This window comes from Salvelinus sp. IW2-2015, linkage group LG26 (assembly GCF_002910315.2).
Source record: "Salvelinus sp. IW2-2015 linkage group LG26, ASM291031v2, whole genome shotgun sequence".
Taxonomy (NCBI): domain Eukaryota; kingdom Metazoa; phylum Chordata; class Actinopteri; order Salmoniformes; family Salmonidae; genus Salvelinus; species Salvelinus sp. IW2-2015.
In genome coordinates this window covers 48,905,053-48,926,388 of record NC_036866.1, presented here as the reverse complement: position 1 = coordinate 48,926,388, position 21,336 = coordinate 48,905,053, and the positions used below count along the sequence as shown (strand labels likewise).

At 43.0% G+C, this 21,336-nt stretch overlaps 1 protein-coding gene across 2 annotated transcripts in view; it reads left to right on the top strand.

Annotated features, from left to right (window-relative positions):
- The first annotated feature begins 2,073 nt into the window (after nt 1-2,073).
- The window catches only part of caprin1b (cell cycle associated protein 1b), a 32,954-nt gene continuing 13,691 nt past the window's right edge, over nt 2,074-21,336 (top strand). For both annotated transcript variants that reach the window (XM_023971036.2, XM_023971035.2), the window contains exons 1-6: nt 2,074-2,233; nt 7,834-8,007; nt 9,822-9,884; nt 11,351-11,437; nt 11,775-12,022; nt 17,733-17,815. In XM_023971036.2, the coding sequence (XP_023826804.1) occupies nt 7,834-8,007; nt 9,822-9,884; nt 11,351-11,437; nt 11,775-12,022; nt 17,733-17,815 (655 nt within the window). In that variant the 5' untranslated portion in view covers nt 2,074-2,233. The remainder of the gene's footprint in view (nt 2,234-7,833; nt 8,008-9,821; nt 9,885-11,350; nt 11,438-11,774; nt 12,023-17,732; nt 17,816-21,336) is intronic.

Sequence of the window (21,336 nt, the reverse complement as noted above, 5' to 3'; positions counted from 1 at the left end):
GTATTCTAAGTCAGAACCGTCCAGAGTAGTGATGCTAGACGGGCGGGCAGGTGCGGGCAGCGATCGGTTGAAGAGCATGCATTTAGTTTTACTTGCATTTAAGATGCGAAACAAAAATTAATACAGACTGATTTCAAAATGTTTAAGAAATCTAGTTAGTTTGCTCTGATAGTTTACTCTTTAATCTAAAATAACAACAATCAGGATAGATTTATGGGGAGAGGTGATTCTCATAGGAATAATGGAGAAGAGACAGAATAGAGAGGAATAGTTTACGTACTCAAGTGAATGATGTATAGATTTAAAGAAGGTTCTCTGGTAGGCCTACATTGGGGACATGAAAAAGGTGAGGAATTATATCCAAATCATCCATCCTCTGATGTTGAATCAACAAACCAATGGAGGAAAGGCCTGATAATCAAAGGAATAGCCAAATATGAKCAAATGTAACATTTCATATCTGGTGGATTATTAGAAAAGTAGGCAAGCCCTAGTAGTAGGCCTATATATTATCATCCCTCATTTGATTCCTTGTCAGGTGGACAAGTAAATAGGCTGGCTATCTATGCAGGAGGTGTATATATGAGCCTGAGGTTCCTTTATTCTGCCATCAAAGTGCACAATGAAAAAGGATCATGTCAACTGGTAAAGAAATTATGTTGAGTGCCTAGCCACCAATCTATCTATTTATGGGACAGAGTGGCAAAGCGGCCTAAGGCACTGCATCACAGRGCTAGAGGCGTCACTACAGACCCGGGTTCGATTCTGGGCTGTATCACAACCGGCCGTGATCGGGAGTCACATAGGGCGGCACACAATTGGCCCAGCATCGTCTGGGTTAGTGGAGGGTTCAGCTGGGGTAGGCCATCATTGTAAATTAGAATCTCTTCTTAACTAACTTACCTAGTTAAATAAAGGTTCAAATAAAAAATCTGGTAGTCAAATAAACCTAATAATTATGCATAKAGTACCGTTAATTTACATGGCACTTTACTGCCCCCTGCTGATGTACAGTAAATACATTGATAGAGCTCCTCATCAKTGCCCTCCTGTTCAATCTGACAAAATTTGAACCTAAATCAATGCATTGAGTAAACACAAAATCAGTGCAAGAGATCAAGAAATCTACAACGCCCACGCCTTGAACAAATCAATACAAGTCATTTTTCAAAGATTGGCTATGCGTATATATGCCCGTCCAATAAATATACAATCTGTTTTGTAAATGTTAATATTTKATCAACATACGAGTCTTACAGTTTGTATTTTACCATGAACTCTTAGAAAAGGCGAATCAAAATTGATTTTCATCCCGTGTGTGTTTGTTTGGTTTGTTCAGTCTGGCATATTTTGGACAGCCGAAAAAGGACCTTCTTTATAAAGAGTTTCTTCACCAATCAAACTATAATGAGCCAGATACTTTACCGGATGTATGAAAGTGAAGCATCCGGTYGCGTTTCRACTCACTACCAAATARGGTGATGAGAGGAATCCCAGCGGCCGGCAGTCGGAGAAGATGGKGCGAGATGGATTTTGAACGACATTCTGCTAATTTTCTCATCGATGAAACATTTGATCTCCACAGTTTATTTTTTACAAAACTAAAATCTGTAATAAACAGAGTGGACTGCGTTTTATAGACTTTACCCTTTGCAAAAGTTTCTAAAAATGGCGCTGTTTAGAAGGAGTGCAAGGGCGAATTGAGTTACTGCACACGCACACTTCATTTAACATTTAACATTTTAACATTAACATTTAACATTTAAGTCATTTAGCTGACGCTCTTATCCAGAGCGACTTACAAATTGGAAAGTTCATACATATTCATCCTGGTCCCCCCGTAGGGAATGAACCCACAACCCTGGCGTTGCAAGRGCCATGCTCTACCAACTGAGCCACACGGGACCACTTCATAAAGTAGGCGTTCCCTAACGGAAATATGCAAATATATGATAGAACGCACCAATAGGATCTCACTAGCCCGTGCTTGGCTCTTCCCACCTCCTTGCTTGTTCTGCCCACTATGATTAATTTGCTCCATTGGAAACGACTGGCTCTGGTCTATCTTGGGTTAGTTCTAAAAATATTTGATCAAACCGTCTCAGTTGTCGGTGAGGCCGGCTGGGCGGATCCCACGGTATTGAAAGAGAAAATATAGCAACACGATAAAAACACCTTGGATATTCAATTTCTCTGGTGAACAAGCTTTCTTGTGGATACATAGAGCATAAAGGTATGCAAATTGTATAGCTAGCTAAATGAACACATTAGCTAGACAAGGAGGCACAACTATGCTAAGCTAACTTTAGCTAGCTGAGTGGGTTATCATTGGCCAGTGGCAGAGTTACCGTCTCTGGCAGCTAGCTATATCTACATTGAATAATCTAAATAATTTATCCTATTTGGTCATTTGATTTAGCAAATGTTAGTTAACTATCGGGGCCATCTGCATCCGCGGTGTGCTGCCTGGTTGAAAATCTGCWAACTACCGGCAGGTAACGTTGCAGGCTTTATGCGATGATAGGCAAATTAACGTTATCTGGCATCTCGGTAAGATCCAGCTGCCTGTTACTTAACGTTAGTTAACTTAGCTAAGTTAACTTGTGTTTTTGAACCTGGTTAGCAAATTCATGAGCTATTTAAATAGTTCGGCTGGCAACACTTGATCTGTTGAATCAAGTGTGGACCATGTAACTAACTCGGTTCGATTATTCATGGTGTGTTGATGAAGCTAGCTAGCCACCCTAGCTAGCTAACAACCGAGCCTGACACAAAACATTGCGCACTTCACTTGGTACCTTCGTAGGCCCTCAGACTAATATTCCACCACGTTGCACATTGTGCTCAAAGGCTAGATAAAATGTGCACCAGATTAAATKAAATAAAATGTATTTATAAAGCCCTTTTTACATCAGCAGATGTCATAAAGTGTTTATACAGAAACTCAGCCTAAAAATACCAAACAGCAAGCAATGCAGATGTAGAAGCATGGTGGCTTGGAAAAACTCCCTAGAATGGCAGGAACCTAGAGAGGAACCAMGCTTTGAGGGGTGGCCAGTGCTCTTCTGGCTGTGTRGGGTGGAGATAAGACTATATTGCCATTAAGGCCAGATAGTTCTTCAAMATGTTTAAACGTTCATAGATGACCAGCAGGGTCAAATAATAATCAATAGTTGTAGAGGGTGCAGCAGGTCAGTGCCTCGGGAGCAAATGTCAGTTGGTTTTCATAGCTGAGCATTCAGATGTGGAGACAGCAGGTGCGAGAGAGGGTCGGAAACAGCATGCCCTGGACAAGGTAGCACGTCCTGTGAACTGGTCCGGGTTCTATAGCCGCAGACAGAACAGTTGAAACTGGAGCATTAACATGACCAGGTGGACTGGGGTCAGCCAGGAGTCATCAGGCCAGGTAGTCCTGATGCATGGTCCTAGGGCTCAGGTCCTGAGAGAAGGGAGAATTAGAGGGAGCATACTTAAGTTCACACTGTGGCCCTGGCTGACGATACCCCCGGACAGGGCCAACCAGGCAGGATATAATCTCACTCACTTTAACAAAGCAAAGCTCCCACACCACTAGTTCMATATCAACAGATCACCAACTTATTACCCTTAGACAAAGCTGAGTATAGCCCACAAAGATCTCCACTGAAAAAGCCCGAGGGGGTGCAAGACCGAACAGGAAGATCACGTCAGTGACTCAACCCACTCAAGTTGATTATAGCGGWAAAAAGCCTGGCACGGCATGGAAGAGCACTAGTAAGCCAGTGACTCCGTCAGAGGCAGAGAATCCCAGTGGCGAGAGGGGAGCCTGCCAGGCAGAGACGGCAAGGGCGGTTCATCACTCCAGTGCCTTGCTGTTCACCTTTGCACCCCTGGGCCAGGCTACATGCAGTCATAGGACCTACTGAAGAGATGAGTCTTCAGCAAAGAATTGAAAGTCGAGATCGAATGTGCATCTCTCACATGGATAGGCAGTACATTCCATAAAAATTATTCTGCTCTATAGGAAAGCCCTGCCTCCAGCTGTTTGCTTAGAAATTCTATGGACAATAAGGAGGCCTACGTCTTGTGATCGTAGCGTTCATGTAGGTATGTACGGCAGGACCAACTCGGAGAGAGGTAGGAGCAAGTCCATGTAATGCTAATGCTGTTAAATGGAAGCCAYTGTAGCGAGGTTCTAGTCAAGATTTAGCACTAATTGAAGTTTATTTAGTGCTTTATCCGTGTAGCTTGAGAGTAGAGCATTGCAGCTGTCTAATCTAGAAGTGACAAAAGCATGGAATAGCTTTTCTGCATCATATTTGGACAAACGGTGTCTGATTCTTTTMCAATGTTACAAAGATGAAAAAAAGCTATTCTTGATATGTTCGTCAAGAGAAATCAGTGTCCAGAGTAACGCTGAGGTCAAGGTTTATTTGAGATGACCGTGCAACCGTCAAAATGAYTTGTCAGATCAAACAGCAGATCTCGTTGTTTCTTGGGATCTAGAAGAAGCATCTCTGTTTTGTCCCGAGTTGTTTAAAAGTAAAAACATTTACGCCATCCACTTCCTTATGTCTGAAACACAGGCTTCCAGCGAGGGCAATTTTGGGGCTTCACCATGTTTCATCGAAATGTACAGCTGTGTGTCGTCCGCATAGCAGTGGAAGTTGACATTGTGTTTCTGAATGACATCACCAAGAGGTAGAATATGTAGGGAAAACAATAGTGGTCCTAAAATGGGACCTTGAGGAACACCGAACTTACCATTGATTTGTCAGAGGACAAACCCTCCACAGAGACAAACCGATGTCTTTCCAGAAGATAAGATCTAAACCAGGCAAGAACTTGTCCATGTAGACCAATTAGGGTTTCCTATCTCTCCAAAAGAATGTGGTGATTGATGTTGTCAAAGCAGCGCTAAGGTCAAGGAGCACGAGGACAGATGCAGGGCCTCGGTCTGACGCCATTCAATGGTCATTTACCACCTGCACGAGTGCCGTCTCAGTACTATGATGTGGTCTAAAACCAGACTGCTGCATTTCGTATATATTATGTCTTCAGGAAGGCATTGAGTTGCTGCCTAATGGCTTTTTCTAAAACGTTTGAGAGGAATGGGAGATTCGAGAGATGCCAATAGTTTTTTTTGTTTTTTAAAATTGTTCTAGGTCAAGGTTGGCTTTTTCAGGCGAAGTTTTATTACTGCCACTTTTAGTGCTTTTAGTACACATCTGGAGGATATGGAGACGTTTTATTTATGTTCAACATAGGAGGGCCAAGAACAAGAAGTAGCTCTTTCAGTAGTTTAGTTGGAATAGGGTCCAGTAGGCAGCTGCAAGTTTTAGAGGCCATGACTATTTTCGTGAATGTGTCGAGAAATACAGGATTTAAAAAGGCCATCCTCTCTTGGAGAATGCTGCTTTTTAGTTAGCTTTGCGACAGTATGAAAAAGAAATTTTGGACAGTTTTTATTCTCAATTAGGTTGGAAAAGTAGGCTGATTGAGCAGCAGTGAGGGCTCTTCGATATTGCACGGTACTGTCTTTCCAAGCTAGRCGGAAGACTTCCAGTATGGTTGAACGCCATTTCCATTCCAATTTTCTGGAAGCTGGGCTCGGTTATTTTCTGTGTACCAGGGAGCTAATTTCTTCAAGGTTAAATTAATATCCTCAGGTGGTTGACTGATTTTTGTACTCCGACATCCTTGGGTAGGTGCAGGGAGTCTGGATGGGCATCTAGGACTCTTTGGGTTGCCGGAAAATTTATAGCGTGTCTTTTGATAATCCTTAGTTAGGGTCTGAGCAGTTTATTTGTTGAGATTGCAAACGTAATAAGATGGTGGTACGATTTAGTCCAGGATTATAAAGAAAAACATTTAGATCCACAATATTTATTCTACGGGTCAAAACTAGATACAGGGTATGACTSTGGCTTTTCATAGGTTCAGGGATGTGTTTGACAAAACCCACCAAGCTCCGAAAGCCAAAAATGGGAATGTTATCTGCTATGACTACAAGGTACGATAGGAACTCAGTGAGGAACGCTGTATATGACCCAGGAGGACTGTAAACAGTAGCTATAAAAAGTGATTAATTAGGCTGCATAATATTCATGACTTGAAGCTCAAAAAACTAAAATGTTAGCCTTTGCGGGATGCGCGGGGGATATGGTCACTAGTGTTAACCAGGAGGAGAAGCCTCATTTAACACAGTAATTTAATCAGGCTTGAGCCATGTTTCAGTCAGGCCGATCACATCGAGGTTATGATTGGTTATTTAGTTAATTGACTATGACTGCCTTAGAAGTGAGGGATCTAACATTTAAGTAGTCCTATTTTGAGATGTGAGATATTATCACAATCTCTTTCAATAATGACAGAAATAGAGTAGGTATTTATTTCAGTGATATTGCTAAGGCGAACACTACCATGTTTAGATTTGCCCGACCAAGATTGAGGCACAGATACGGTCTCGATGGCAAAGCTAGCGGACTACACTGACTATGCTATTGGCAGACTCCACTAACCAGGCAGGCTGGCTAACATCCTGCTGCCTGCACCCTATGTCATTGTGGAGCTAGAGGAGTTAGAGCCCGGTCTATGTTCATAAGATGAGAGCACTCCTCAACAGGCCAGGCTTGGTCCTGTTTGTGGGGGAGTCCCAGAAAGAGGGCCAGTTGCCTACAAATTCAATCTTTTGGGAGGGGTAGAAAACCAGTGATTGAGTTGTGCGAGTCTGCTGTAGAGCTCATCACACCCCCTAACTGGGAGGTGGCCAGAGACAATTACTCGATGCCAACACATATTTCTAGCTAAGTTACACGCTGAAGTTGTTGCGCTTGGGGACTTCTGACTATTTTCCCATCATCGTTGGTGCTGACGTGGATAACAATATCCCTAATATAGTATCTACATTCAACAGTTTTAGCCTCAGCCAGCACCYTCTTCAGATTAGCCTTTACGTCAGTAGCCCTTCCCCCTGGTAAACAATGGATTGCTGGATGATTATTTTTAAGTCTAATATTGCGGGTAATGGAGTCGCCAATGACTAGGGTTTTCAATTTGTCAGAGCTAATGCTTAGTCGGGAAAACCGGTTGGAATGTTTCTGTCGGCTGAATGAGCGAAACCAGTTGAGCATGCCAAAAGCCTTTCTTTCCAGAAGCCATGAGAAAATAGTTTGGCTGCGAGGACTGTGCAGGGGGATTAAGACTACTACCTGTATTCACTGGTGGCACAGACGCTGTGTCATCCTTTCCTACACTTAAATTGCCCTTGCCTAACGATTGCGTCTGAAGCTGAGCTTGCAACTCGGCAATCCTCACCATAAGACGATAGTTCTCCTGTATATTAAGAGTTCATTATGTTACTTAGCTTTCTTTTTTTCAGGTGGAGGAGGTCTTGCAGAGCTATGTCCAGATACAGTGTCAGGGGTGAGAAAATGTAATACAAAAAGGTAGCGCACGGACAAAACTAAGACCTTTATCGACTTGTTAAATACAGCGTTTTTAACATAGTAGTTCAGAGTAAAAGGCTAAGAAGTTTGTCAGGTAGCTAAGTAGCAACAAACCGTACAGCGGTACGGAGAGAACGTGGAAGTGCGTTGCGTTGTGTCACCAGTCATGTTACCGTTTATGTCACACAGATGGGCTTCCTTTCGCTCAACCGCAATTGAAAGTTGGCTAGCTACACCAGCAATTATTTAGTTAGACGAGATGATGCACTTGGGGGCGACATCCTGGACCAAAAAGCAAGCTCCATTGCATATCCAGGAAACTGCCCCTTGGTGATATAGCCAGAAATTGTTCCTTGTCGTTAGCTCCATAACTAACTTTATGATATTCGTCTCTCTTTTCATTCAGATGCCCGCAGCGATGAACGGCAACAGGACAGTGCAGTCGGCCAGCKCGGACGTGGGATCCACTCCTGGACAGATCACCCTGGGTGGAGGGCAGTCCTCTGGGGCCCAGACGGAGGCCATGAAGCAGGTCCTTGGCGTCATCGATAAGAAGGTCCGCAACATGGAGAAGAAAAAGGTGTCTCCTTTCATTTTTTTGGATTGAAACCTTCACAAATGTGTGGCGTGAAAGTGATCATGGGGGTATTGGCGTAATAGTTAGTTTGCTTCTATTGATACCTCAATCTCAGGTGCCTCTTACTGCCATTGTGCCTTTGAGCAACGCATCTAACCTACTTCAGGGGTGCTGCGACGAACCCTGTTGCTTTTATCACCTCTTGTGTTGGGGAGCTCAGAAGTTAAAAAGGCAGAACAGACCGCCAAAAAAATTACAATTTTAAGATATATTGTACTCTATTCAATTGATCAATAGTGTGTGCTAGTGCTGCACTGTTTCAGTGCCAACGCCATTGTGCTGGTCATGATAATGACAGATCTGTCTCCTCTCAGACGTAGAAGATCAATCAATGCAATTTTTTCAGACTTTGTATGGAGGAGGAAAGAGGAGAGGATACTTGGAGGAGATGGCTCTAAAATGGACACACTGCTGTCTCAAGTCAACCAGAACTGCGGACACTGCATCTTGCTTTTGCTTTCACTGCTTAATTGCACCATCAGCTCATCTTCCTCAAAATTAGCTAGAAAGCACATTAGGCAGATGGTCAATTAATACAATGCCTTATTTGGATGGGTGTGTAGACCCATACAAACATACAGTGCATTCGAAAAGTATACATACCCCTAACCGTTTTCCACATTTTGTTACGTTACAGCCTTATTCTAAAATTTACTTTTTTCCTCATCAATCTACACACAATAAAGACAAAGCAAAAACAGTTTTTTAGAAATGTTTGCAAATGTATATCCTTTTTTTTTTAAGATTCCTTATTTACATATAGTATTCAGACCCTTTGCAAATTGGTCTCAGGTGCATCCTGTTTCCATTGATCATCCTTGAGATGGTTCTACGGCTTGATTGGAGTCAGCCTGTGAGAAATTCAATTGATTGGACATGATTTGGAAAGTTGCACACACCTGTCACTTAGCAAGATGCAAGTCCTTATTTAAGCTAGCGAGTGTTCACCGTATAAGTCTATGGTGTTTACAGTTTACTCATATTGCCATTGCCAAGCCCTGACTAGAGTGTCACACACTTGTGATGTTTGCCAAAGCTTCTCTGAAGGAACTGCCTTTCTCATTAGTTCCACTTTGCAGTAATCGCACAGCCATTTCTTGGTTGCTAATATTCTAACAGTTCGCCTACTTTCAGTTTGTGTGACAAAACAAGCAATTATAGCGTAGAGAATCATTGTGCAACCTAAACCGTGCCAATTAAAAAATATTGCATTTTCAGCTGTTTGAGACGGGTGTGCAAAACCGAAAGTAAAAGACTTTAAAAAAGGAAGCATGCAGAACAGATCTACCGCTTCTTAGACTTGCTTTCAATGAGATGGAGAGATTTCTATGTGAATTTGTTTGGGTTGCCCAAAAAGTGACACATTGCAGCTTGAGCAGTCAGGCACACTTGTGTATGTTGAGATGTATTGCCATTGCTCAGAGGTATCAACAACCACATTGATATGTGGTCAGTACTTGCAGTAATCCTCTGTCATATTTGTTAGTGTAGAGAGTTCCTATATAATTAGTCATTTTAGCCTAGGCACAAGGTTACCATAGAATATCTGTTGCCGGTTTTTATGTATTTTGGACATAAACATACATTTTCAATTACAAAAATCTCACTGGTCAGGTGACGGCATCTGCTTCACTCTGGATCACCACATGAGAGATTTTACTATGTAGAATCTGTTACTTGTTATTATGCTATCAACCTCTATTAGGATCATTTTCACCTCTGATGAATGCGTGTTAATCCTGACCTCTGTCTCACAGGGCAAGCTGGACGATTATCAAGCCAAGAAAAATAAAGGGGATCGTCTCAACCAGGACCAGTTGGTGGGTCAACAATGTACACTGTATATGAGTCCTATATGGTCTGATCTGTCATTATTGGGTTGCAGAAGCAAGCTTTCCATTACATTGCTCTCATCAGTTAGCCTATGTCGTCAGTTCAGTGATTACTTTAAGGGAGCAGAAAGGAAGGATGCAATGCATTTTAAAGACTTTGATCATTATACGTTAGGCTTTTTGTGTTACCCAATCCCTGCCCGTCTTCCGAAAACGTCTGAAACCTACGCTACCGTTCAAAAGTTTGGGGTCGCTTAGAAATGTCCTTGTTTTTGAAAGAAAAGCAAAAAAAAAWGTCCAGTTAAAATAACATCAAATTGATCAGAAATACAGTGTAGACATTGTTAATGTTGTAAATGACTATTGTAGCTGGAAACGCCTGAATTTTTTTTTTTTTAATGGAATATATACATAGGCGTTCAGAGGCCCATTATCAGCAACCTAGAAGGCCAGCATCCCGGAGTCGCCTCTTCACTGTTGACGTTGAGACTGGTGTTTTGCGGGTACTATTTAATGAAGCTGCCAGTTGAGGACTTGTGAGGTTTCTGTTTCTCAAACTAGACACTCTAATGTACTTGTCCTCTTGCTCAGTTGTGCACTGGGGCCTCCCACTCCTCGTTCTATTCTGGTTAGAGACAGTTTGCACTGTTCTGTGAAGGGAGTAGTACACAGCGTTGTACGAGATCTTCAGTTTCTTGGCAATTTCTCGCATGGAATAGCCTTCATTTCTCAGAACAAGAATAGACTGACAATTTTCAGAAGAAAGGTCTTTGTTTCTTGACATTTTGAGCCTGTAATCGAACCCACAAATGATGATGCTCCAGATACTCAACTTGTCTAAAAAAAGGCCAGTTTTATTGCTTCTTTAATCAGGACAACAGTTTTCAGCTGTGTTAATGTAATTGCAAACGGGTTTTCTAATGATCAATTAGCCTTTTAAAATGATAAACTTGGATTAGCTAACACAACGTGCCATTGGAAAACAGGAGGGATGGTTGCTGATAATGGGCCTCTGTACGCCTATGTAGATATTCCATAAAAAATRTGTCGTATCCCGCAACAATAGTCATTTACAACATTAACAATGTCTACTCTGTATTTCATGGACAATAAATGTGCTTTTCTTTCAAAAACAAGGGAATTTCTAAGCCAAACTTTTGAACAGTAGTGTACTTCTTCAACGTGTATCTAATATAATCCCACAGCACCCCCCTCATACTCTCCCTCCACCCCCCCCAAAAAAGCTTTTGTGAACTAACACTTGTTTGCCCCTTTACTAGCTCTGACTTTGCTGCTAGCTACTATTGATGAAAAATGTACTTACTATGACTGATATGTGGTTGTCCCACCTAGATATCTTAAGATGAATGCACTAACTGTTAGTCGCTCTGGATAAGAGTCTGCTAAATGACTCCCATGTAAACCAGTTTCCTCTTGCTCTGTTATCTCTGCAGGATGCCCTGACCAAGTATCAGGAAGTGACTAATAATCTGGAGTTTGCCAGAGAGCTTCAGAAGAGCTTCCTCGCACTGGGGCAAGACGTAAGAGTATCTAATGCAATGTGTCCTTGTCTGTAGGAATGTGACTGACACCCCTCTCTGGTGTCATCCCTGTTTGCATTAAAGTGGCCGTTGCCCGGGTTGCATTTCGTTCCGGGAGGATGCTTTCTCCTCCTTCATGGATGTGAAACAACTAGGTGTAAGCAGTATAGCTCCACCTAGTTTCTCCCATATTGCTTTCACATATCTAGTCCTATCAAATCTGTGACTGTGGGTGAAAGGCGGATGGGAGGAAACGGCTTCCTGGTGACCTGGCATGAAACGCAACCGAGAGTTCCCTGCAGTGTTTGATTCCGACTCCCTGGTCTCGTCTCTGTAGATCCAGAAGGCAGTGAAGAAGGCAGTGCGGCGGGAGCAGCTCCAGAGAGAGGAGGCTGAGCAGAAGAGACTGAAGACTGTGCTGGAGCTACAGTTCCTCCTGGACAGGCTGGGAGAGGACAGTGTAAGGCAGGAGCTGAGACAGGGGACCACCGGGGGAGGCACACCCTCACTCCTCACAGACTCAGAGCTCACCACCCTGGATGAGCTTTACAAACTAGTGGGGCCAGAACGAGACCAAAACACCAGGTTAGTAAAACGCATGCACACACATTGTTCAGACTATGAGCTAAAGTTATATATTTATTTCTACATAGTGTAGAAATATGTTCAGGAGGGGTATAAAACATTGGTTTTCAGCCTGTCTCATGAAAATGTGCCTTGGTGTTAGAGCTGTTATGGTGACGGTATTACCGCCACACGGGCAGTCACGAGACATGACGGTAGTCAAATTCCACATGACCGTTTACTCACTAATTAGGCTTCTCCAAGCTCTGATGCTGCTGATGGTCATTACTAGCCTACCAAACTTGCTAACTGCCTGGTACTCAGCACTCTATTGTCCCTCTAATCACTCTGACATCAGTGCAAATGTAATTAAAAATCTAATCAAACATGCGCAACAGTTCTATAGGCTGTAAAATGGCATTAGAAACGAGTTTTGATGGCCTCTAAAAGGGGGAGGAACCCATCAGCTTTCTTTAGGCTAGGCCTACTATTTATTTCTCAACTTTCCTAATATTAATCACAGTTAAACACGAGTATAGCCTACCTGGCTGGCATGAAAATGAACCATGGGAAAAGCGTCCTCCATTCGCTATGTACAGTGCGTTCAGAAAGTATTCAGACCCCTTGACTTTTTCACATTTTGTTATGTTACAGCCTTATTCTTCTCCCCAACTACAACATTTTCTGTCAAGATAGAACTGCCAAAGGGGGCGGAGTTGCAATCTACTGCAGAAAGATCCTGCAGAGTTCTGTCTTACTATCCAGGTCTATGCCCAAACAGTCTGAGCTTCTACTTTCAAAAATCCACCTTTCCAGAAATAAGTTTCTCACTGTTGCCGCTTGTTATAGACCCCCCTCAGCCCCCAGCTGTGCCCTGGACACCATATGTGAATTGATTTCCCCTCATCTATCTTAAGAGTTCGTACTAAACTGGAATATGCTTAACACCTCGGCCGTCCTACAATCTAAGCTAGATGCCCTCAATCTCACACAAATTATCAAGGAACCTACCAGGTACAACCTGAAATCCGTAAACATGGGCACCCTCATAGATATCATCCTGACCAACTTGCCCCCCAAATACACCTCTGCTGTCTTCAACCAAGATCTAAGCGATCACTGCCTCATTGCCTGCGTGCGTAATGGGTCCGTGGTCAAACGACCACCCCTCATCACTGTCAAACGCTCCCTAAAACACTTCTGTGAGCAGGCCTTTCTAATCGACCTGGCCCGGGTGTCCTGGAAGGATATTGACCTAATCCCGTCAGTAGAGGATGCCTGGTTGTTCTTTTAAAAGTGCTTTCCTCACCATCTTAAATAAGCATGCCACGTTCAAGAAATGTTGAACTAAGAACAGATATAGCCCCTGGTTCACTCCTGACTTGACTGCCCTTGACCAGCACAAAAACATCCTGTGGCGTACTGCATTAGCATCGAATAGCCCCTGCGATATATGAAACTTTTCAGGGAAGTCAGGAACCAATACACAGTCAGTTAGGAAAGCAAAGGCTAGCTTTTTCAAACAGAAATGTGCATCCTGTAGCACTAATTCCAAAAAGTTTTGGGACACTGTGAAGTCCATGGAGAGCACCTCCAACTGCCCACTGCACTGAGGCTAGGAAACACTGTCACCACCGATAAATCCATGATAATCGAGAATTTCAATAAGCATTTTTCTACGGCCGGCCATGCTTTCCACCTGGCTACCCCTACCCCGGCCAACAGCTCTGCAGCAACTTGCCCAAGCCCCCCCCCCCCTGCTTCTCCTTCACRCAAATCCAGACAGCTGATGTTCTGAAAGAGCTGCAAAATCGGGATCCCTACAAATCAGCTGGGCTAGACAATCTGGACCCTCCCTTTCTAAAATTATCCACCGTATTTGTTGTAACCCCTATTACTAGCCTGTTCAACCTCTCTTTTGTATTGTCTGAGATCCCTAAAGATTGGTAAGCTGCCGCGGTCATCCCCCTCTTCAAAGGGGGAGACACTCTAGACCCTCAACCAATCGCTGCCCGCACCCGCCTGCCCTACCAGCATCACTACTCTGGATGGTTCTGACTTAGAATATGTGGACAACTACAAATACCTAGGTGTTTCGTTAGACTGTAAACTCTCCTTCCAGACTCACATTAAGCATCTCCAATCCAAAATTACATTTAGAATCGGCTTCCTATTTCGCAACAAAGCCTCCTTCACTCATGCTGCCAAACACACCCTCGTAAATCTGACTGTCCTACCGATCCTCGACTTCGGCGATGTCATTTACAAAATATCCTCCAGCACTCTACTCAGCAAACTGGATGTAGTCTATCACAGTGCCATCCGTTTTGTCACCAAAGCCCCATATACTACCCACCTCTGCGACCTGTATGCTCTCGTTTGCTGGCCCTCGCTACATATTCGTTGCCAAACCCACTGGGTCCAGGTCATCTCTTTGCTACGTAAAGCCCCGCCTTCTCAGCTCACTGGTCACCATAGCAACACCCACCCGTAGAGCATGCGCTCCAGCAGGTATATTTCACTGGTCATCCCCAAAGCCAACAAAAGCCAACTTTGACCTTGTATCTTATTTACATTTACATTTAAGTCATTTAGCAGACGCTCTTATCCAGAGCGACTTACAAGTTATATGTCTTATATCTCCCTCTTTAACTTTAAGCATCAGCTGTCAGAGCAGCTTACCGATCACTGCACCTGTACACAGCCCATCTGTATATAGCCCACACAACTACCTCATCCCCATATTGTTATTTTTTTCTCTTTTGCAACCCATTATCTCTACTTGCACGTCTTCATCTGCACATCTATCACTCCAGTGTTAATGCTAAATTGTAATTGTTTCGCACTATGGCCTATTTATTGCCATACCTCCCTAGTCTTACTACATTTTCACAGACTGTATATAGATTTTTATTTTGTGTTATTGAGTGTACATTTTTTTTCATCTCATTTGTGACTTTTGTTTTTGTCGCAATGCTTTGCTTTATCTTGGTCAGGTCGCAGTTGTAGATGAGAACTTGTTCTCAGCTGGCCTACCTGGTTAAATAAAGGTTAAATAAATTCTAAAATGAGTGATTGAAAAAAATACAATCTACACACAATACCCCATTATGACAAAGCAAAAACTGTTAGCAAATGTACATACGTATTCAGACCCTTTACTCAGTACTTTGTTGAAGCACCTTTGGCAGCGATTACAGCCTCTAGTCTTCTTGGGTATGACGCTACAACTTGGCACACCTGTATTTGGGGAGTTTCTCCCATTCTTCTCTGCAGATCCTCTCAAGCTCTGTCAGGTTGGATGGGGAGCGTCGCTGCACAGCTATTTTCAGGTCTCTCCAGAGATGTTCAATCAGGTTGAAGTCCGGGCTCTGGCTGGGCCACTCAATGACATTCAGAGACTTGTCCCGAAGCCACTCCACTCCGTGGCTGTGTGCTTAGTGTCGTTGTCCTGCCTCAGTCTGAGGTCCTGAGTGCTCTGGAGCAGGTTTTCATCAATGATCTCTCTGTACTTTGATCTGTTCATCTTTCCCTCGATCCTGACTAGTCTCCCTGTCCCTGCCGATGATAAACATCCCCACAGCATGACGCTGCCACCACCATGCTTCACTGTAGGGATGGTGCCAGGATTCCTCTAGACTTGACGCTTGGCATTCAGGCCAAAGAGTTCAATCTTGGTTTCATCAGACCAGAGAATCTTGTTTCTCATGGCCTGAACTCCCAAGTGGGCTGTCATGTGCCTTTTACTGATGAGTGGATTCCGTCTGGCCGCTCTACTATAATGGTTTGATTGTGCTGCAGAGATGGTGTCCTTCTGGAAGGTTCTCCCATCTCCACAGAGGAACTCTAGAGCTCTTTCAGAGTGACCATTGGGTTCTCAGTCACCTCCCCAGATAAGGTATTTCTGTTTTTTAGTTTGAATGAATTTGCAAAGAAATCTATCTGTTTTTGCTTTCATTTTGGGGGTATTGTGTGTAGATTGAGAGGGGGGGAAAACAATTGAATCAATTTTAGAATAAGGCTGTAATGTAACGAAATGTGGAAAAAGTGAAGGGGTCTGAATACTTTCTGAATGCACTATAATTGCATAGATGTCTTGAATTTTTGTTTTCGAAACAGGTGCATGATAGTGGTCTGTTTTAAATCAAAAGGGGAAGCATAGAAATGGCGCACAAAACGGGAAGCATAGAAATGGCGCACAAAGAAAAGATCTACTGCTTTTTAGACTTGCTTTCTGTGAGATTGACACACATTTCTATGTGAATTTGGTTGGGTCGCCCAAAAAGTTACATATTGCAGCTTTAACACTCTAGCTGTCAGGCACACTTGTAGAAAATATGTCAATCATTATTTGAATATGTTGGTAACCCGTTGTGTAAAAGTGATAATGCCCTCGAAGCCGTTGTTTGGAGGATTTATTGGCGCTGTTTGCCAGCCCTAGAGTTGTGCAAATATATCCTCCAAAACACCGGCTCCTTGGGCATTATCACTTAATTGTGATCTATCGCATCCCACAACTGTCCCAGACTATGCTTGGAATATTTATTTCTCGCACAGAATAGAATAGGTCAGCTTTTGTACTATGAGGGATAGTAGATTGACATAGGCTATTGCTTTGACATAGGCTATTGTTTGTTAGGCCTACTCATTTTGTTGGCTGACGAAAAGTAAATGTGGACAGTTCTTCCAGCATCTTCAATATGCACCTCGGACTTCGAAAAGGATGCGCGCAGTTGCGTCCCCGATGTGTCTTCACTTGTAGCCTGTGAGAAGTACCCGATCATGTGACGGGCATTGGCTAATAAGAATTGAGATATCTTAGAGAGCCATGTGAGTGAGAGGTGCTTCTGGGAGCACAGCCAGGAGAATGGAATTATAATTATTATATTCAACACAAGGGCACACTGGCCGCAAAAGGCATGGATTTTTTAAGGGGATTACGGCCACACAAATGGAATGCCGCTGGGAAATTTGAGGCATTATTAAGTGCTTGTCATGCCTTTTTCATGCAACTTTTTTGTTGTTGCATCGTGGAGCCTTAGAATGTATTAAAAATCAAAACATAATGCCCAAGGTTTGTATCACAACTAATGTTACGTAAATAACTCTAAATGAAGCATATACTGTAGGAGGACCTGTTTCTTTGTTAACCGCTCAACACAGAATAGCCGCATGTGCGCACTCTGCTAAATGAACTAGTGTCGCCCACAGCCATATGGCATAGCCAGATCAGGAGTATGCTATTCTGTTCTTCTGAAATAGACTACGTGTTTCTTTAGACCTGTCTAAAATAAATGCTGGATTTATTGTGAAGGTGTAGGCTACATTACATGGACTTATTAGACTTGTAGATGTTCCAAAGGTTGTCATCGGTGGCTTGTAGGCTATGCGTGGAAGCCAGGAGATGCTAAATGAGTTTGTTAATTAACGGTCATTTACCGTGAGACCGGCAGTTATTCTCTTGACAATCACCGGCCTCAAAATTTCATGACCMCCACAGCCGTACTTGGTCTCAGGTGAGAACTTGAACATGACACCATTTGTCAAATACATGCATAAACATGATGTTCAACTGGGATGTTTAGAAGTGGGGGTTTCACTGTTTCGCGTTGACTTGGAGAAGAGAGCTTGAGGTGGGAGTTATAACTCGAGCGTGACGAAGACTTCTGGGTCTAAATATTGCACAGGTATCTTTCTTTCCCAAGTTACAACTGTACCTCTCCTGTTGCAGGTTGTCTGACCAGTACGAAGAGGCTTCTCAACACCTCATGGATCTGTTGGAGGGGAAGAACAAGGCTGTAGCAGGAACAACATGTAAGTTTGACCAACTACAACTAGGTGAATTCACTACTCAGTGGTCTGAAACGTTCTGAACATTCAAGAAACCGATAGAAATGGAACGAATAGAGCTGACACGGTCCCCAATCTCTAGTCTCACAAACAATTATACAGTACAGTACCAGTCAAAAATTTGGAGACACCTACTCATTCTAGTGTTTTTTTTTTTTTTTTTACTATTTTCTACATTGTAGAATAATAGTGAAGACATCACAACTATGATATAACACATATGGAATCATGTAGTAACCAAAAAAGGGTTAAACAAATCAAAATATATTTTAGATTCTTCAAAGTAGCCACCCTTTGCCTTGATGACAGCTGTGCACACTCTTGGTATTCTCTCAACCAGCTTCAAGAGGTAGTCACCTGGAATGCATTTAAATTAACAGGTGTACCTTTTTAAAAGTTAGTTTGTGGAATTTCTTTCCTTAAAGCTTTTGAGCCAATCAGTTGTGTTGTGACAAGGTAGGGATGGTATTCAGAAGATAGCCCTATTTGGTAAAAGACCAAGTCCATATTATGGCAAGAACAGCTCAAATAAGCAAAGAGAAATGACAGTCCATCATTACTTTAAGACATGAAGGTCAGTCAATCTGGAAAATGTGAAGAACTTTGTAACTTTCTTCAAGTGCAGTCGCAACTGGCTCTCATGAAAACCGCTACAGGAAAGGAAGACCCAGAGTTACCTCTGCTGCAGGGGATAAATTAATTTAACGGCACCTCAGATTGCATCCCACATAAATGCTTCAGAGTTCAAGTAACAGGCACATCTCAACATCAACTGTTCAGAGGAGACTGTGAATCAGGCCTTCATGGTTGAATTGCAGCAAAGAAACCACTACTAAAGGACACCAATAAGAAGAGACTTGCTTGGGCCAAGAAACCTGAGCAATGGACGTAGACCAAGTTTGAGATTTTTGGTTCCAACCGCCGTGTCTTTGTGAGACGCAGAGTAGGTGAACGAATGATCTCTGCATGTGGCTCCCACCGTGAAGCATGGAGGAGGTGTGGTGGTGCTTTGCTGGTGGCACTGTCTGTGATCTATTTAGAATTCAAGGCACACTTAACCAGCATGGCTACCACAGCATTCTGCAGTGATACACCATCCCATCTGGTTTGCGCTTAGTCCCACTATCATTTGTTTTTCAACAGGACAATGACCCAACACACCTCCAGGCTGTGTAAGGGCTATTTGACCAAGAAGCAGAGTGATGGAGTGCTGCATCAGTTTACCTGGCCTCCCCAATCACCCGACCTCAACCCAATTGAGATGTGTTGGACCGCAGATTGAAGGAAAAGCAGCCAACAAGTGCTCAGCATATGTGGGAACTCCGTCAAGACTGTTTGAAAAACATTCCAGGTGAAGCTGGTTGAGAATGCCAAGAGTGTAAAGCTGTCAAGGGAAAGGGTGGCTACTTTCAATAATCTACAATATATTTTGATGTAACACTTTTTTTGGTTACTACATGATCCCATATGTTATTTCATAGTTTTGATGTCTTCACTATTCTACACTGTAAAAAATAGTACAAATTTAAGAAAAAACTTTTGACTGGTACTGTATATCTGTTCTTCACGATACATTTATATCTGAATGTCCTGTAACGTTACATCCTCCTGGACAGGCCCCTGGGCAATTCATTCTGTCTGTGTTGTTGGAAGCTCCTGAAAAGCAGTCATTTTTCCTTTATTTGTAAAAATGTGTTATTCTAAATACTGTATGTTGGTTGTCAAGTAGTGTTTAAAAATATATATATATTTGTCTTCCAGTTTGGCCATAGCCTGCTCTCAGATCAATTTGTGCTGTCATGTAATGCCATCTGTACACTACAGAACTTTCAAAATCTAACATTGCTGAGCCTCTTACATGAAACAACCGTCTTTTCTGTCGTTTTTTGACTTGCCAGCGTAGTGGTATGCACACTAAATGATGTGGCACAGACGGGGGGGTCACACTACGTGAATAAGACATTCACGCTTGTCATACAGTGTTGAAATATCTAGTCAATACATTTTGAATGAAATAACATTTGCTTTTGAACTTCAGAACTGTAAAGATTTGACCCTGGCWTTGGTTAAAGGCAAGTACAAACTAGTWGTAGCCTAGTCATCGCTCCTGCTCAAGAGTGTACACGTTCTGGGTGATGTGATACAATGTCATCTTTGGCTTCTCTGGTGAGCTCTCATAGGCTATTGCTGATCCCCATTCTCAAAACGTGTTGTTGCAATTCTCAATCAAGATGATTGCAGATTTTGTGCCGATTTAAAAAAAAATCAAATGTTTGAAAATATCGGGATATCTGGGTCGGCTCAAAGACAGGATTGGTAGCCCTCAGATTGCGTCTCTGACCCACTCGCAGTAAACGCGCATCGGTGACGGCCGCACACCCTGAGGAGGCAACGACGTGGGGATTTTGTTTTTCTCAAACTTGTCTGGGACAGCTAAGTCGGTGCCAAAATCGTGTATTGTATGCTCGGCTTAAGGATATGGCAAGACTGCACAAACAGATCTGGGACCAGGCTAGTTTGGCCAATTACTTTATCTAATATTTGTTCTCTAGACAGGAAAGACATTTAGTTATTTGGCAGGACATTGTGGCAGGACATTGTGCCAATGACAATAGCTATCCACTGTCAGTCTGTCACAACTCCTTAGATGACATGATTTGTGCTGGAAATACAAGAGGGTTTGATGGCTGGAAGTTGGATCGTGGGGGGCGTAAGGCAGGTAATGCAGAGCAGGATTGTGAACAGTACTGAGGCWAGGGCTGTGACGGTCATGGAWTTTTTGATGACTGTAATTGGCCAGCCAATGACTGCGATCTCCGTGATAACRGTTCGAATAGCAACAAAGGGAAACAATATATAATCACAAATCTTCCCCTCGGCCTTCCATTTGCGCGTTCACGCGCGCCTCCGCCATTTGCACAAGTCAAATCATGAAATGTTATAGGTCACATGCTTTGTAAACAACGGGTGTAGACAAACAGTGAAATGCTTACTGACGGTCCCTTCCCAACAATGCAGAGAGAATAATAGAAAGATAACTCAAGGAATTAGTGTTGCATGGTATACCGGTACCACGGTAATATCACCGTACCAAAACATCATGATACTAATGATACCAACATTTTAGAGAACCATTTCATATGATACTACCAACATTTTCCGCCCTACCGATCTAAAGACCCCACTGGCGCCTGTTTATAAAATTTTATAAGTTCAGTTAATTGTGTAAGCAACAGCAACTAGTCTACTGTATGCACCAGTCCAATAATGTCCACTTCACTTTTATGCGCATATCACGTGTGGCAGCTCTGATCAACCAGCCGCATCCCCCTGCCTGCCCTCACTCACCTGCTTCTCTCAGAATCCCCCTACCCGCCCTCACTCACCTGCTTCTCTCAAGAATCCCCCTACCTGCCTCACTAGTCACCTGCTTCTCTCAGAATCCCCCTACCTGCCCCTCACTCACATCCTTCTCTCAGAATCCC